We start from the raw sequence: 14,395 nt of genomic DNA on the forward strand, positions 1-14,395 counted from the left end.
AGACCCGGCCTACATGCTCTGTTGCAGGTCACAGAGTCAATTTATATTTCTCCCCCTGAAAACCTTTTAAGATGCCAGATTTCTCCGAGAAGCTGAGCCATGAGCTAGATGGCATGTACACTGGAAAGGGAAAACCTCCGCGAGCAGTGTGTGCTTTCAGCCCACACACTGTCAGTTAAAAGCCTGAGAGATTACTCCCGTGCTGTGTGGTCTAAGACATATATTCCCCACACGTGTTTGGTTTAGAGATTTGTGAATCATGGAAGGTAACTTCACTTCATGGTTTTCTGGGAGATTTCCACATTCAAATTCTCATGGCCCGCACAGCAACGTTCTGAGATATGAAACTTAAAGACTCAGCATATATACATATAGTTTAACTTCTGGCCTGCTTTCTTTACTCAATACAATGAGTGAAATGCATTCACTTCTGAGTGATTCAAGTTGTTAGTAAAAAAAAAAAAAGATAAAAAAGCAAACTACATCAAACAAAAGAAACCACAGTCCCGAACATTATAGCCTCTCTTTAAAATATTTATTTTTTATTGTAAAGGCAGATTTACAGAGAGAAATAGAGACAAAAAGATAGATCTTACATCGACTGGTTCACTCCCCAAGTAGCTGCAACAATCGGAGCTGAGTTGATCCAAACCCAGCAGCCAGAATCCTCTTTTGGGTCTCCCACATGAGTGCAGGGTCCCAAGGCTTTGAGCCATCCTCTACTGCTTTCCCAGGTCACAGCAGGGAGCTGGATGGGAAGCAGCCAGGAAGTGGACCTGCACCAAATGTGATCCCAGCACATGCAAGGCCAGGATTTAGTCACTAGCTCCCCCGCATCAGGCCCCAAATTAGTCTTTAAAAAGTAAAATACTGGTTTACTGGTTGGAGAATTCTATGATACAACAGAATTCACATTTCCCAGACTGAAGCATTGCTAAAGGAATACCTGTTTTCACTGAACAATGAAGTATTTAGGCTTAGAGAGAACTGTCCAGGCACCCTAACCTTAATAGCCAAGACATGGGTACTGGGTGTGCTATATGTATGCCCTTGTGTGTCTCCTGCTACAGCAAAGCTGTAAATTCCAGTGTGATTGAATATCCAACACTTTTCACAGGAGCATGACTTCTGAGTTGGGAACACCTTTCAACTCTCAGCTTCCAGATGTTAACAAAGAGGGAAAAAACAGCACAGGGAACAGTTCCCATATGTCCCAATGAAATGAGGCGGAACAAATGGAAGAGGATGCCTGGCACGTGCCGAGAGCTGGAAGTGTACATTACTAAGAGAGATAGGCACGTCTGGGCAGACGCAGTAACTCACGTCAGATTAATGGCACTTTTTGCAAGGGAGAAGTCTGGCTCTAGGTTTTCCAAGCTAAATTGCATGAAAACATTCAATCCTTTTTCCTCTTATTTGAACTGCTGGGTGACGGGACCAAATTGCTAGAAAAACCAAAGGCAGTTTACAGCCTTTAACAATTAAGAGGATGTATTGCTTCCCGTCTGGAACCCCAGAAGATGCTGCTGTACTCTGAGTACTTGCTGGTTTCAGGAACTACCCATGAGTTATGTGACAAAAGACGGCTAGGGACCAGAAGGGGCCCCACAATTCCACACTGTCCAGAAGTAAATAAGGAGTTACTTCAAACAGGAGCTTTTTTAAAAAATGCTTTGCTCTCTCTCATTTTCTCTCTGGTTAAATGTGGTCCCATTGTCCTTGGCCTTTCAGTGTCATTAAGTCCTAGTGGACAGATTATTTTACAGATCTAATCAAAAGTCATTAAGATTGTAAAGGCAGCCAAGCTCTGTCCTCCAGCTCTGCACTGGAGAACCCAAGAGAGGTAACACATCTGGTGTTCAATACCCAAGCCATTCTGTGTCCATCCTTAATTGCACTTATGTATTGGTTTGGACTCTAATATCTCCACCTATCTTTCTCCTGTTTCCACTATTCCACTATTAATACACAGCCTAGCAAACATAATTGCAGTGTGTGGCAGACAGCTATTTTCATTAAGTACTTAGAAGAAGGCTGTTTAGGGAGAGCCCAGTCTTTCCTATTGATCCAATCAAAATGACATGGAGGAAAAGGATGACCTTCTTATATTCTTTTCCAAAAAGTACTGTTAAAATTCTCTTGATACCACTTTTTAAAGCATATAATCTTTGAAAATCTTGTCATTTTTTCCCAGTTGCTTTGAAGTATGTGATATTTATTAGAGAAAAAGGAAATGGAGAAGGGGAGATTTTTTTACATGGGAGGTAGAATATATAATCAAGGCTTTCTGCAAATATCGAATCGTGTAACACTGCAAGGGCAACTGAAAAGCAGCAGCAACAACAACAGAGTTCTGTGAAATTACAAGAGGGTAAACTGTTTAATAGGTTTGCAATACTTATCCTAAGATCTTTAAGTGGGAACAGATGTACATCTAACAGTAAGGTTAAAAAAAGGCTAATCATTTTTCCACATTCTTTTTTGAGTAGTTTACTCAATGGAATTCTTCTGTTCTGAGCTAATTACCACGTAAAATATAGGACAGAGATATCTGAGAATAAACCACACAGCCCCACTGTACCACTGATTTAAGTCCTTCCCCGCTGGACGAAGTATGAGATACAAAATTTTCAGGTGGTGCCAAATCCTTCTTTCCAGGAGAAAACTGTATCTGAGTAGAAATACCTGGGTATTTTTGCTAGAAATCTTTGACATACCAGAAATAGGACACAGACTAAGGACTGGTCCTTATAGAAATGGCAAGAACAGGGGCTGACACTGCAGCATAGTGGGTAGACCTGCTGTGTGGGGGTGCTAGCATCCCGTATGGGTGCTGATTCATGTCTGGCTGCTCTACTTCAAATCCAGCTAATGAGCCTGGCAAAACAATGGAAAATGATGTAAGTATTTGGGTCTCTGTACCCATATGGGAAACCTGGGAGAAGCTCCTGGCTCCTGGTTTTAAACCAGCCCAACTATAGCCATTTTGGCCATTTGGGAAGTGAGCCAGCTGACATAAGATCTCTGATTTTTAAATAAATAAAAAAATCACTTAACAAAGAATTCCCAAGGACTGTAATGTTTCAGTAGCAGACACCTTAAACTGACCCATGAAAAACAGTCCGTTATGTTCTGAACTCACTCATATCAATACAAGAACTTGCTGGTTTGTTATTTTTTGCTTGGTTTTGTTTTGATTGGGAAAGTCAGGAAAGTGGCCCAACAAATACATCTGGAAGTATAAAGAAACCCAGATTCTAGAAAGAGCTATGAAATGAACTAATTATGTCTCTTGACTCCCATGATGCAAATGTATAGAGCAGGGCTGCTGGAATATCACTACGGTTTAGCTGTGGTCTAGATAATGCTTTGGGAGTCTCTTGAAATGTCCATTCAACGACCAGGCTGTTTCAACTGGATGGTGGTGGAGATGAGGTCACTGTGACGTTCTTGGGCATTTTTCTTAGAAGGCAGTTCTCATACAACCTCCCGAGAATTCATGAGAACATGATTATAGAAGCACAGGGTATTTGTCCCCATCACTGTCAATCCACATTGCTATTGGTGCCATGGAGTCACCCAGCTCATGGAGAAGCATTATGCCTTTGCCCTGATGTTTGGACTTTGTCTCCAAAACTGTGAAGCACAGCTCCACACAATCAAACACTACCCACTATCGATATCAACACAGTCAGGAAATGAAACAAAGGACTCCAGCCTTTGACATTTGAGGCCCTTCATGGCATTGATCATAACTGCTATTCCACACTAATTTTTCATTTCAGCACAACTAAAGATCTTGCTGAACGCTACTAATGTTGTTTTCATTTGCTAATATAGGTGCCCTCTGGACCACTTGGCTGTATTTCCCTCTTAGAGTACAGCATGTGTCACATCTACTGGGATAACATATTCCTCATTGTCCTTTTAAAATGCCATCACTTCCACAACAGCTTTCTTAAAGGTTCTACTTAGATATGACCTTTTTAGTTTAGTCCTTCACAGTACCATGCATTTACCACCTTACCAATCTATCCTAAGTTCATGTGCACCTCGCTGATGAATGTGCTCACCTTATTCCTATCAAAGGAAAACATTCCAACATTATGGGCTATATCTAACCTATTTTTGACTGCACTAAAAGATCTATCATACCATATGGGTATCACCCAATACACTGGATCTGGTTTGATGAACTTAAGTTCAAAAGCAATTAAATGTTTCCACAATCTAGTGAAATAACAGGGGTTATTAAAAAGTGAAAAGACTATAAAATACTATAAATAGATTTTTAAAAAATACTTTGTCAAAATATACTCCTCTTTCTACTCCATCTTCCACACTTTTTAAGTACTCCCTTAATAAGAGTAAGTGCTGTATAATGTGGAACTTGACTACCAAGAAAGCTGTAGAGTCACTTAAAGAATGAAAGAATGAAATTTTGCCATTTGCAACAATATGGTCTCAAGTAGACTAAAATGCTTAGTGAAACACACCAGACCCAAAGTGACATATATCATATGTTCTTGCTATATAGGCAACCTTCACGAAAATTACTAAACAGATACATAGGTGAACAAGTATATATATATATATATATATTTTTTTTCATACATGAGCTGTATATTGGAGACAAGTCCACCAGGAAGTGAAGATATTTTGCAGTATGCATTTCTACTTCTGAATTAAAGGAAGTCTCTCAACTAAACTGTTAAATATAACTTGACTGTATCATGCCAAATTTTCCACATTTGCTTATATCTACCATGCCATGATACACGTAAATAGCAGAAAGTTAAACTTGCAATTGTTACTGAAAGACTATGCAACTGTGATAATACGGGGTGAGCTGCTGAAGAGGGAAGGGAAAGGGAGGAGAGGGAAGAGAGGGAGGAAGGGAAGGGAGAGGGAGGAATCCCCATACCTACAAAAATGTAAAATATTGTTTTAATAAAATCAATGTAAAAAATGAATCAGGCAGTTGGCCAAATAGTTCAGATGCCAGTTAAGTCGAAAGCATCCCACAGTGGAACACTAGAATTTGAATCCCAGCTTTGGGTTCCAATTCTTTCTTTCTACTGTTGTGCACCTCAGGAGGTAACCATATGGCTCAAGCAAAGGACTCTCCTCCACCCACGTGGGAAGCCTGAATTGAATTTCCAGCTCCTGGCTTCAGCCTGGCCTGTCCTGACTGCTGCAGGCAACTGGGGATTGAAGTAATAGATAGAATCTCTTTTCTTTTCTCTCTCTCAAGACAATGATTTAAATAATAATAAAGGAGAGGTCACGTCTTACATGTCTGGGTTAAGACATGTAAGATTCTACCAGCTCTAACTTAGGACCAGAAATGGTCTCCCCAAGAAACTGTTCAGCCCATCTGGACAATAAGTAGCTGGACTCTATGCTTGGTATACGTTTGCAAGAAAAGAATCTGGATTGAATTTGAACTGTAATACTGCATCAAGGTGGAGGAATCCACCAGGGGGGAGGGGCGTGGGGTGGGGTGGGGGGATTCCCAGAGCCTATGAAACTGTCACATAATGCAAAATAATTAATAAAAAATTTTTATTAAAAAAGACATGTAAGATGACTCAAAGACCTTGGTGATAGGTGACTTCCACAGTGGTTCCCAGTCATTGCAAGGATCCTGAGAGCCCTGTGGCTTCCGTGGACAGCCCTGCACACTCACCTGAACTCTCGTCCAGACTCTCCTCGGAGACATGTTCATTCTGATGGACCCACTCTCCATTGCATTTGAAGAATATCTGCATAGCTGGTCGGGCCTTGCACCTGAGTGCAATTGGGTTGCTCTTGATGATGTATGCATCATCTGGCTCCTCTATGAAATGGGGCAGTGTCCCCGGAGCTGATGGGATGGAATCAGGCAGGACTTCACTGCTATCAGATCCTGCAAAAACCAAAGAGGACATTAGGACAGAGCCAGCACCAACAGTGCACAAATCACAACACAGTGCTGCCTGGCATAACAGGATTCCTTTAGCTGGACATACCTTCAGTGCCACTGGGCAAATGAAAATAATAAGGAGAACTTCGAGTCTAGTTTCAAATCTGAGTGCTTTTACACCAAAGAATGGAAGTAAGGAACTGAGAGCTGTTAGAAACTCCAGATTCACTATTGCCAAACAGTGACTTAGAGGGCCCAAGGAGGACTGCAAGCTACCTCCAGATTGAAAAAGTGAAAAGAACTCATGTTGTCTTGGCACAGCTGTGTGTCAAAAAGAGCTATTATGGAAGAAGCATATACATTCTTAAAACATTGTCCAAAAATCCTAAAGCATCCACTTTTCCATTCCTCCTCCCCCACAAAAAACATCTATTTTATTTTGGAGATTTGGCATTCTATCTCATGCAACTCATCAAGTGACTCTACAAGGAATGCTGAGTTCATCCTGAGTTCATGTACAGGCCCTGGCATTCCTCTACCATATACCACACATTACTTGTATCTAGTCAGGCATCTTCATGGGGGAAATGGTTTACAATGGCAGACTGACTCAGCTAAGGAGGAGCTTCCACCCAGTTCCTGGTAAGCTGTAAGGTCCCAGGCCTCCAAGGGTGTGGCTGATGCCCTAGACATACCCTGAATGTGTCTTAATGGATCCAGAACAATTCCCAGATATCCACATAACTGTTGATGGAACAGACTCATTGTTTAATTTCTAACCTCCCCCGGCCATTACCCCTGTCTCTTTAAAAAACCCTCTTGGTGGCTGGCAAGGCAGATCTCCTTTCCCCAAGACGCTGGCTTCTGAAGCTGTTTCCTCTTACCAGCAATGAACTCTGGTGACTTGGATAACCAAGTAGTGAGCAGCACAGGCCTGACAATCTGTCCCACAACAAAATAATTATTAAGGGGTTGGTGTTCTGGCAGCTGCAGGTAGCAGCAACCCATATCAGATTCAGGATTATGAAACCAGGCTGCTCCAGTTTGGATCCAGCTCACTGCTAATGCACCTGGGAAAGCAGTAGATAATGGCCCATGGGCTTGGGCCCCTGTAACCAATGTTAGAGACCCAGATGGAGTTTGTTAGCTCTTACACACAGTTACGTCCTCTTTTTAGCCCAAGTTTCCCACCATTAAAGCCAAAATACTAGATGCAACAAGGTACTTAAGAGTTCCTTTCTTCCAGCAAGGTAGGAACAGGAGAGGGGCTGGAGGAGGAGAGAACAGGAAGGAAAACATCTCTTGCCATGGTGGCAGGATGAGGCTGCCGGGAAGCGTAAGTGGGCAAGATTTAAGGAGGACAAAGGAGAGCCTGGTAGAGAAGGGGCAGCATGTGCAGGGGAGAGAAGAGGAAGTGGATGGGAAGGTGGCCATGCAGGATTAGTGGATGGGATTGTTGGAGACACAGAGGATTGGTAATTGGGAAGGGATTAGGGGGAGGGGTCACGATACACTGGTGGGTGGGATTGTCAGGTATGGCATGTGGTTACAGCCAACCAGAACAATGTGAAATTGGTGAGTCTTGGGAAGAAGAGGTAGGAAGTAATGCCAAGTCCAGGATGGCGGGGGTCACATCCGTCTCCAGGGCACCATTCCAACCACTCCTCACAATTTCAGGCTTTTGGCTCTGAAAAAAATATTTTTTCCTTTTTTTTAAACTATGAAAGGTAGCCATAGTTTATTAACAGCAGTGGGAAAGTATGGTATTAAGGATCTTTAAAAAAATTCATATTACATAAAAATGTGGGGGTATAGGACCTAGACTTCAATAGATATTTTAAAGAAAAACATAGACTGAGTTAAGCAAATTACTCATTACGCTGGGAACACAATGGCAATATTTTTCACATTAATGGATTAAACATAACAATGCTGGATTTTCTAAAACAAGATTTTCTCTCCAGTTAAACACATCAATCTAAGTAGCCTCACATTACTTAGAGAGTTCAAGATACTATAGGTCCTGTCTCAGATTTGCTAGGGAAAATGTAATCTATGTAAGTAATTACAACTACCCAACATCATCATAGCACAAAGATGCTAAGAGTCTAAGTGGACAGCTCATGTTTGAGAGTACCATAGAGTTACTCAGAAAATAAAATACATGGCCAGAGGACAGAGAGGGAGAGGGGTTTCAACACAGAATGTCAGATGTACTTTTCCCTAATGTTCTAAAGCATATTTACAATGGACTTCATAAAACATCATATATTAATTTATTTTGTTACTGACTGCTGGAACCAATTTCATCTTCAATAAATACCAAGTCCCCACAGGTTTGTCCAAATCCACGCATCAGAGAAAACGACCAAAGTACAAAAAGCTTTTATGTGTACATTCACATGCTCACACACTCACGAGGGGCTCCAGTTCTGCCCTGAGAAATTCACTATTGCATGAAGGAAGTTACCAGATAAAGTACACAGGTATGAAGCTCTAGGATTAGGCTGAGTGGATAGGCACAGATGTGCATGTGGAATGATACATGTTTGTTTAGCTAGTAACCACCAATGAGCAATGTGTCAAATAAACAGAACAAACCCTGGAGGTGTTGGAGGTAGGATGGTTTTGTAAGGACAGACCTGTAAGCAAATAGTGAAACCACATTTATCAGTTATAAATAAAATGTTCAGTGAAAGCAAAGGATCATAGGGTGAAACCATTTTTAACCACCCCAAACTCATATAACAGAGTAACTGGAAAAAAATCAGGCTTTGCCTCTGCATTAAATGACATTTAAACAAATGTCATCTGACAAAGGAAAAAGTTTGGTCTGCATGTGGAACATGGAACAGTATAAGCAGAAAAGCAGTGGGGAGAGGTCATTGTCCAGGCTAGCCGCGGAACCCGCTTGAACGCTTCCAATCCAGCTTCCTGCTGATGTGCCTGGACACAGCACACAATGGCCAAAGCATTGAGAACCAGCCCTCCATGTGAAAGTCACTGATGGAATCATGAGCTCAGCACTGGCAGGTCCCAACACTAGTTGTTACAGCAATTTTTTTTAAAGATTTATTCATTTTATTACAGCCAGATATACACAGAGGAGGAGAGACAGAGAGGAAGATCTTCCGTCTGATGTTTTACTCCCCAAGTGAGTCACAACGGGCCAGTACGCGCCAATCTGAAGCCGGGAATCTGGAACCTCTTCCGGGTCTCCCACGCGGGTGCAGGGTCCCAATGCATTGGGCCATCCTCAACTGCTTTCCCAGGCCACAAGCAGGGAGCTGGATGGGAAGTGGAGCTGCTGGGATTAGAACTGGCGCCCATATGGGATCCTGGGGCGTTCAAGGCGAGGACTTTAGCCACTAGGCCACGCCGCCGGGCCCTGTTACAGCAATTTATGAAATAAACCAGTGGATGAAAGATCTGTCTCTTTCCTTCTATGCTACCTTGCCAATAATAAATCTCAAAAAATGAATCTTAATGTTCAGGGGAGGAAAAAAACAACATAAAATATGACATTTCATCATAAATATTACTGAAGTAGTGTCAAATGTGGCTTACTACATTTCTTTATAATTTAATATTCACGCACATGAGGGTACCTGAAAATGCTAGTGGAAAATGTAATTAAGATATAAATTTACTAAAATACAGTTCTTCATACACAGTCATATGTCCATCATTGCGGGCCTAGACAATGGCAGAGAGTCCAGCATCCTATTGTCAAGATATAGTAAACAGTTTCATTGTAAGTCCATCTTTGTCTGGAAGTAGAAATGCAGACTACATTGTATCCTCACATCTGGATGTTAGTCTCCATTTCACAGCTACTGAACATCTCCTTAAATGAAAAGTCATAATACAAAATCAACAATAGAAAGAAAAATAGAAATTTACAATGCCATGAAGTTAAATGACATGCATTTTAGTAATGATACAGAGAAATGAGGTGGGGGGGAGGGAATTGAGGAGGGGATAAGGGAAATGCCAGGAGCCTATGGAACTATATCATAAAATGATAGCAATAATAATAAAATGTTAAAAAATAAAAATTAAAAAACAAAAGACAAAAAAAGACATAAATTTAGGGGTCAGCATTGTGGTTCCAAAAGTTAGGCTATTATTTGCAATATTGGCACTCCATATTTGAGTATTTGATCAAGTCCCAGCTACTTCACTTGAGATCCACATCCTGCTAATGTGCCTTGGAAGGCTTGGGCCCCTGCTAATCATGTGAGAGATCTAATGAAGTTCAAGGCTCCAGGCTGCAACCTGGCCCAGTCCTGACTGTCACAGTCATTTCAGGAGTAAACCATAAGACGGCAAGACCAACCTCCCTTTACTTCTGCCCCTTGTTCTCTCTTTCTTTGCCTTTCAAATACATACATGAAATTTTTTTAATGTAAACTTATTTTCCTGCAAATGGTGTTCTACTTTTTACTTGTCAAACTCTGTAGCTAATGAAGTATTAAACTTGTGCCTATAAATTAATTAAAAATATGCTCTTGAAAACATTACAGAAAGCAAGGAGGAGGGAGCAAGGTATCATTCTTTGAATTGGCTCTGCTTACACTAACAAAAACTTTGAAATTTGCAATTTTTCCTAATACACATCTCCATGAACTTGTTAACAATCTTACGTATAATAGCAAAATTACAGTAAGTTCAAAACTCCTGGGAGATGTATTTGGTGTGAGTGGTGAACAAAGCAGTTAAAACGCCACTGCCTACATCCCATATAAAAACACCTCTTATGAGGTCCAACTCTACATTCTGGCTAACAGGCAAACTCCAAGGCAGTAGGTAATGGCACAAGTAGTTGGATCTCTCTGTTAACCACACAAGAAACCAGACTGAGTTCCTGGATCCTGGCATCGGCTTGCTCCCCTTTGTGGCTATCTGGGAAATGAACCAACAGATGGGATATTTTTCTTTGTCTTCTTGCTTACTGGTTCTCAAATATATGGAAGTAATTTTAAAAACTCTGAATAGTACACTGAAGCACAGGACGCAAATGGTCACAACACACACAAGGTGGTCTTGCACTGGAATACTACACAATGATTGCCTGTTGATTGGATCCCAAGAGCATCTGCTTCCCTAGGCAGATGATGATGTAGAAACAGGGCATTTCCTAACCTTCTAGAGCTGTTATCACTGTCCTATTGCAAGGAAGGAAGGTGCCTTGGTAACAGCTCTTTGAGTTCCAGTTGCTTTCTTTACCTTGTGTGGCAGCATGCATGTGAGAGCTGACACCCATCCCATGCAAGTCAACAGCCATCATCTAAAATGGCACAGCACAGCTGGATTCCCTATTTTTACTTACATAATTGTGACTTGTCTCCATATGGTTACTTAATTAGATAGGGGAGGCATTATAATCATTGAATGCAAAACAACAGCCAGAATTTTACATACCGAATATTTAATGCAATTTCCGAAACAGACTCTTTCTCTAGGTCCTTAGTATTTTTATGTGTGTATTTTTATTTTTAACTCAGAAAATATTCTGGTCTTTTACAAGCTCTAATAAAAATGGAAATGCTTAATATTGCTGCATTTTCATAGTACACCTCACCTGTGCTGGTCTTATTTGTGGCTAATCTATTACTTCATTGAGTGAATCATAAATTCTATGGAAGAAAAGAGGGTAATCAAAACTTAGAACAGGGTCATCCTAAATCTGTGAAACAAGGAACTTCACAATTCAGCTGAGCTGATAAGAGCTCAAGCATTTATTATTCTCAGATGGTCCATTTTACTTCAACACATTTAATTCTAAGGTGGGGGAGGGTAGACACATATGTACATGCAAACTGACATTAGAAACTGAGGATTCAAACATGACAAAGGCCCTTTGCCTCAAAGAACTTACATACTAGGGGCAGAAAAAAAAAACTACAAGAGCACTAACAACATTTCGCAAACACTAAAATCCATGAATCCAGGAAAAAATAAACAAATGTATCCTTAAGAAACCACAAAAAAGAATTGGACCAAAAGGTTTATAAAAATCACTCATTTTTAATGTAAAAAAGAGTTAGCATTTTGCTGAGAGTCATGGGCAAATGAAGTAAATTAATTTTTATCCCAACAATGGATACATTTGTGTGTCAGTGTATACCACTGACTGTTTTTCAAATTCATCTGAAAAATCTAGTGGGATTTGGGAGAGGTTTTGCTTTCAAAGTGCTATCGCTTTTCATTTGTAACTGACAGTTTCCAAGAGTGAGGCTATTCATAGTTATGGAAAAAATGGTTGTTTTAATGCAATATTGAATGACAGAAAACCAAACAATCAAATACTATTCTCATATTTTTCATTCTTGGAAAATTACCTTTCAGGACGAGCTGTGTGTTTTATGTTCTGCACACTAATACAGGAGGGACTTTCAATCTTTTTATGACAAAAAGAAGAAATAAAAGGGGAAAAACAAAAGTTTAAGGAACATTAAATTCCCTTTGAAATAAATATAGTTCTATTAGATGTCAGGTCACATCTTAACAGCTCAGCCTGAGAGTATTTAGCTGCACATCTTAACATTCAAATCTGAGCTGATTTGGGTTCTACCAGTTTGACAGAATGTTTTTGTTGTGATGTGCACATAGGAAAAACAAAGTAAGAAGTCACCTTCAATGAAAAACTGGGCCAATTCATCCTACAAGTAACTGAAGCACTCAGAAGTGAGGCAAATTATCCAAAACTTCTAAGAAGTTGACTCAGGATCAAAACCTCTCACTACTGCTTCCTAGGGTTGTATTTTTTCCACTTAAACTGCACAGCGTTTGTTTTGGTAGAACAGGGAATATTCCATCTATGACTAAATTTTGTGCCATTACCTAAGGAATTTTACCCAGAAAATAATCTTGTCAAGTCACCTTCATGATGACCTTCCAACATGCAACTTTCCAGTTAAATCTAACTAAAAAAAATACAGTTTACTATTTTATGACATGCTTCATGTTGAAACACATTGGCTTAGTATGAGACACAACATTATAGAAAAGTCAGAGAAAAATTCTCAAGGCACACATAATAACATTTTGGTCAAGCAATGATGAATTGTACATACACATCTGGGTCCAGAGACGGTATCATTCAACTGATTGCTCCCCATCTTGGTTCAAGATGTACCATAGGATATTCTCGAAATGATGATGAAGTTAAGAGCACATTTGTCTGAATGGTATGTATCCCCTTTGCTAAGCAATGCTTGACTTTACTGCTAATACATGGTGCATTTCAGTACCTTGTTTGGATGCACATGTAGTACTTTGCTTTTATGTACATCAGGTATTCATATTTTTTTTATTATTCTGGCTAATTTGTCAGGATACTAGTAACTCCTCCTTATAGCAATTCTAGAAAATCCAGCATCCTATCAGGTTATATTTAAGTTTCATTGACAGTCCTTTCATTCAGGAGTAGGAATGCATACTGCAATGTATCTTCAATGCCATGACACCCTTAGAAAGCAGAACACTGGACTCATGATTGTTGTTGAAGGACTATCTCTCGTAATAGTATGTGGGAAAACAGTGGGGGCATGGAATGAAGGAGTTGAAGTGGCAATCTTAGTGCCTGAGGAATCATATCATAAAGTAAAAAGTGAAAAAGTAATTCTAAATGATCGTGTGAAACTAGGCATGTCAGTGTCAATGCAGCTATATACAATTCTCCACTATATTGTGATTTTGCAGCCAAATATGTATCTTTATTTCAATTTTTTCTCAGGACTCAAATCCATATGTTAAATCACTTCTAGGTACACTCAACTAAATGTTTCAAGGACCCTTAAAACCTCATATACCAAAAATAAATTTAAAAAATTCTCCATATACCAGAAATATAACTCATTGTCTAACCATTCAGACTTGATATTTTTAGATTTATTTTTTGCTGATTTAAAAGAGCTATTTATTTTTTGCTGATTTAAAAGAGCTACAAAGAGCTACAAAGAGCTACAAATCTTGCACGATCTGGTTCTTTCCCTAAAAGGCTGCCACAGCTGAGACTGGGCCAGTTAGAAGCCCGGAGTCAGGAGTTTCACCAGGGTCTCCCACATGGGTGTAGGGGTCCACGATTTGGACCATCCTTTGCTGTTTTCCCTGGTGCATTAACAAGGAGCCATATGGGAAGTGGGGCAGCTGAACTCAAACAGGCACCCATAAGGGATGCCAGCACCACAGACAGTGGCTTAACCTCATGTACCATAGTGCTGGCCCCAATCCCTGGATTCCACCAGTCCAAAAAGGTCAATAGTAGGCACAGAACTTCCCAAATTAAAACTTGACTATCATCAGCTTCATCACATTTAGACCTTCCTGCAATTAATCACTAAACCCTATTGATTGTATCTCTTAACAGTATCTTTCAGTCACTGCTGTTGTGTTGTAGATTATGCTATCGCCTTGAATACCAGCATCCAACACATGCACCAGTTCAAGTCCCAGCTGCTCCAGTTCCGATTCAGCTCCCTGACA

At 40.3% G+C, this 14,395-nt stretch overlaps 1 protein-coding gene across 1 annotated transcript in view; it reads right to left on the reverse strand.

Moving 5' to 3' along the window:
- The window catches only part of UNC5D (unc-5 netrin receptor D), a 543,052-nt gene that overhangs the window by 215,550 nt on the left and 313,107 nt on the right, over positions 1 to 14,395 (reverse strand). The window contains exon 2 of the mRNA XM_004592710.2: positions 5,690 to 5,908. Within this exon, the coding sequence (XP_004592767.1) occupies positions 5,690 to 5,908 (219 nt within the window). The remainder of the gene's footprint in view (positions 1 to 5,689; positions 5,909 to 14,395) is intronic.

Source organism: Ochotona princeps, chromosome 11 (assembly GCF_030435755.1).
Source record: "Ochotona princeps isolate mOchPri1 chromosome 11, mOchPri1.hap1, whole genome shotgun sequence".
NCBI classification, from domain to species: Eukaryota; Metazoa; Chordata; class Mammalia; order Lagomorpha; family Ochotonidae; genus Ochotona; species Ochotona princeps.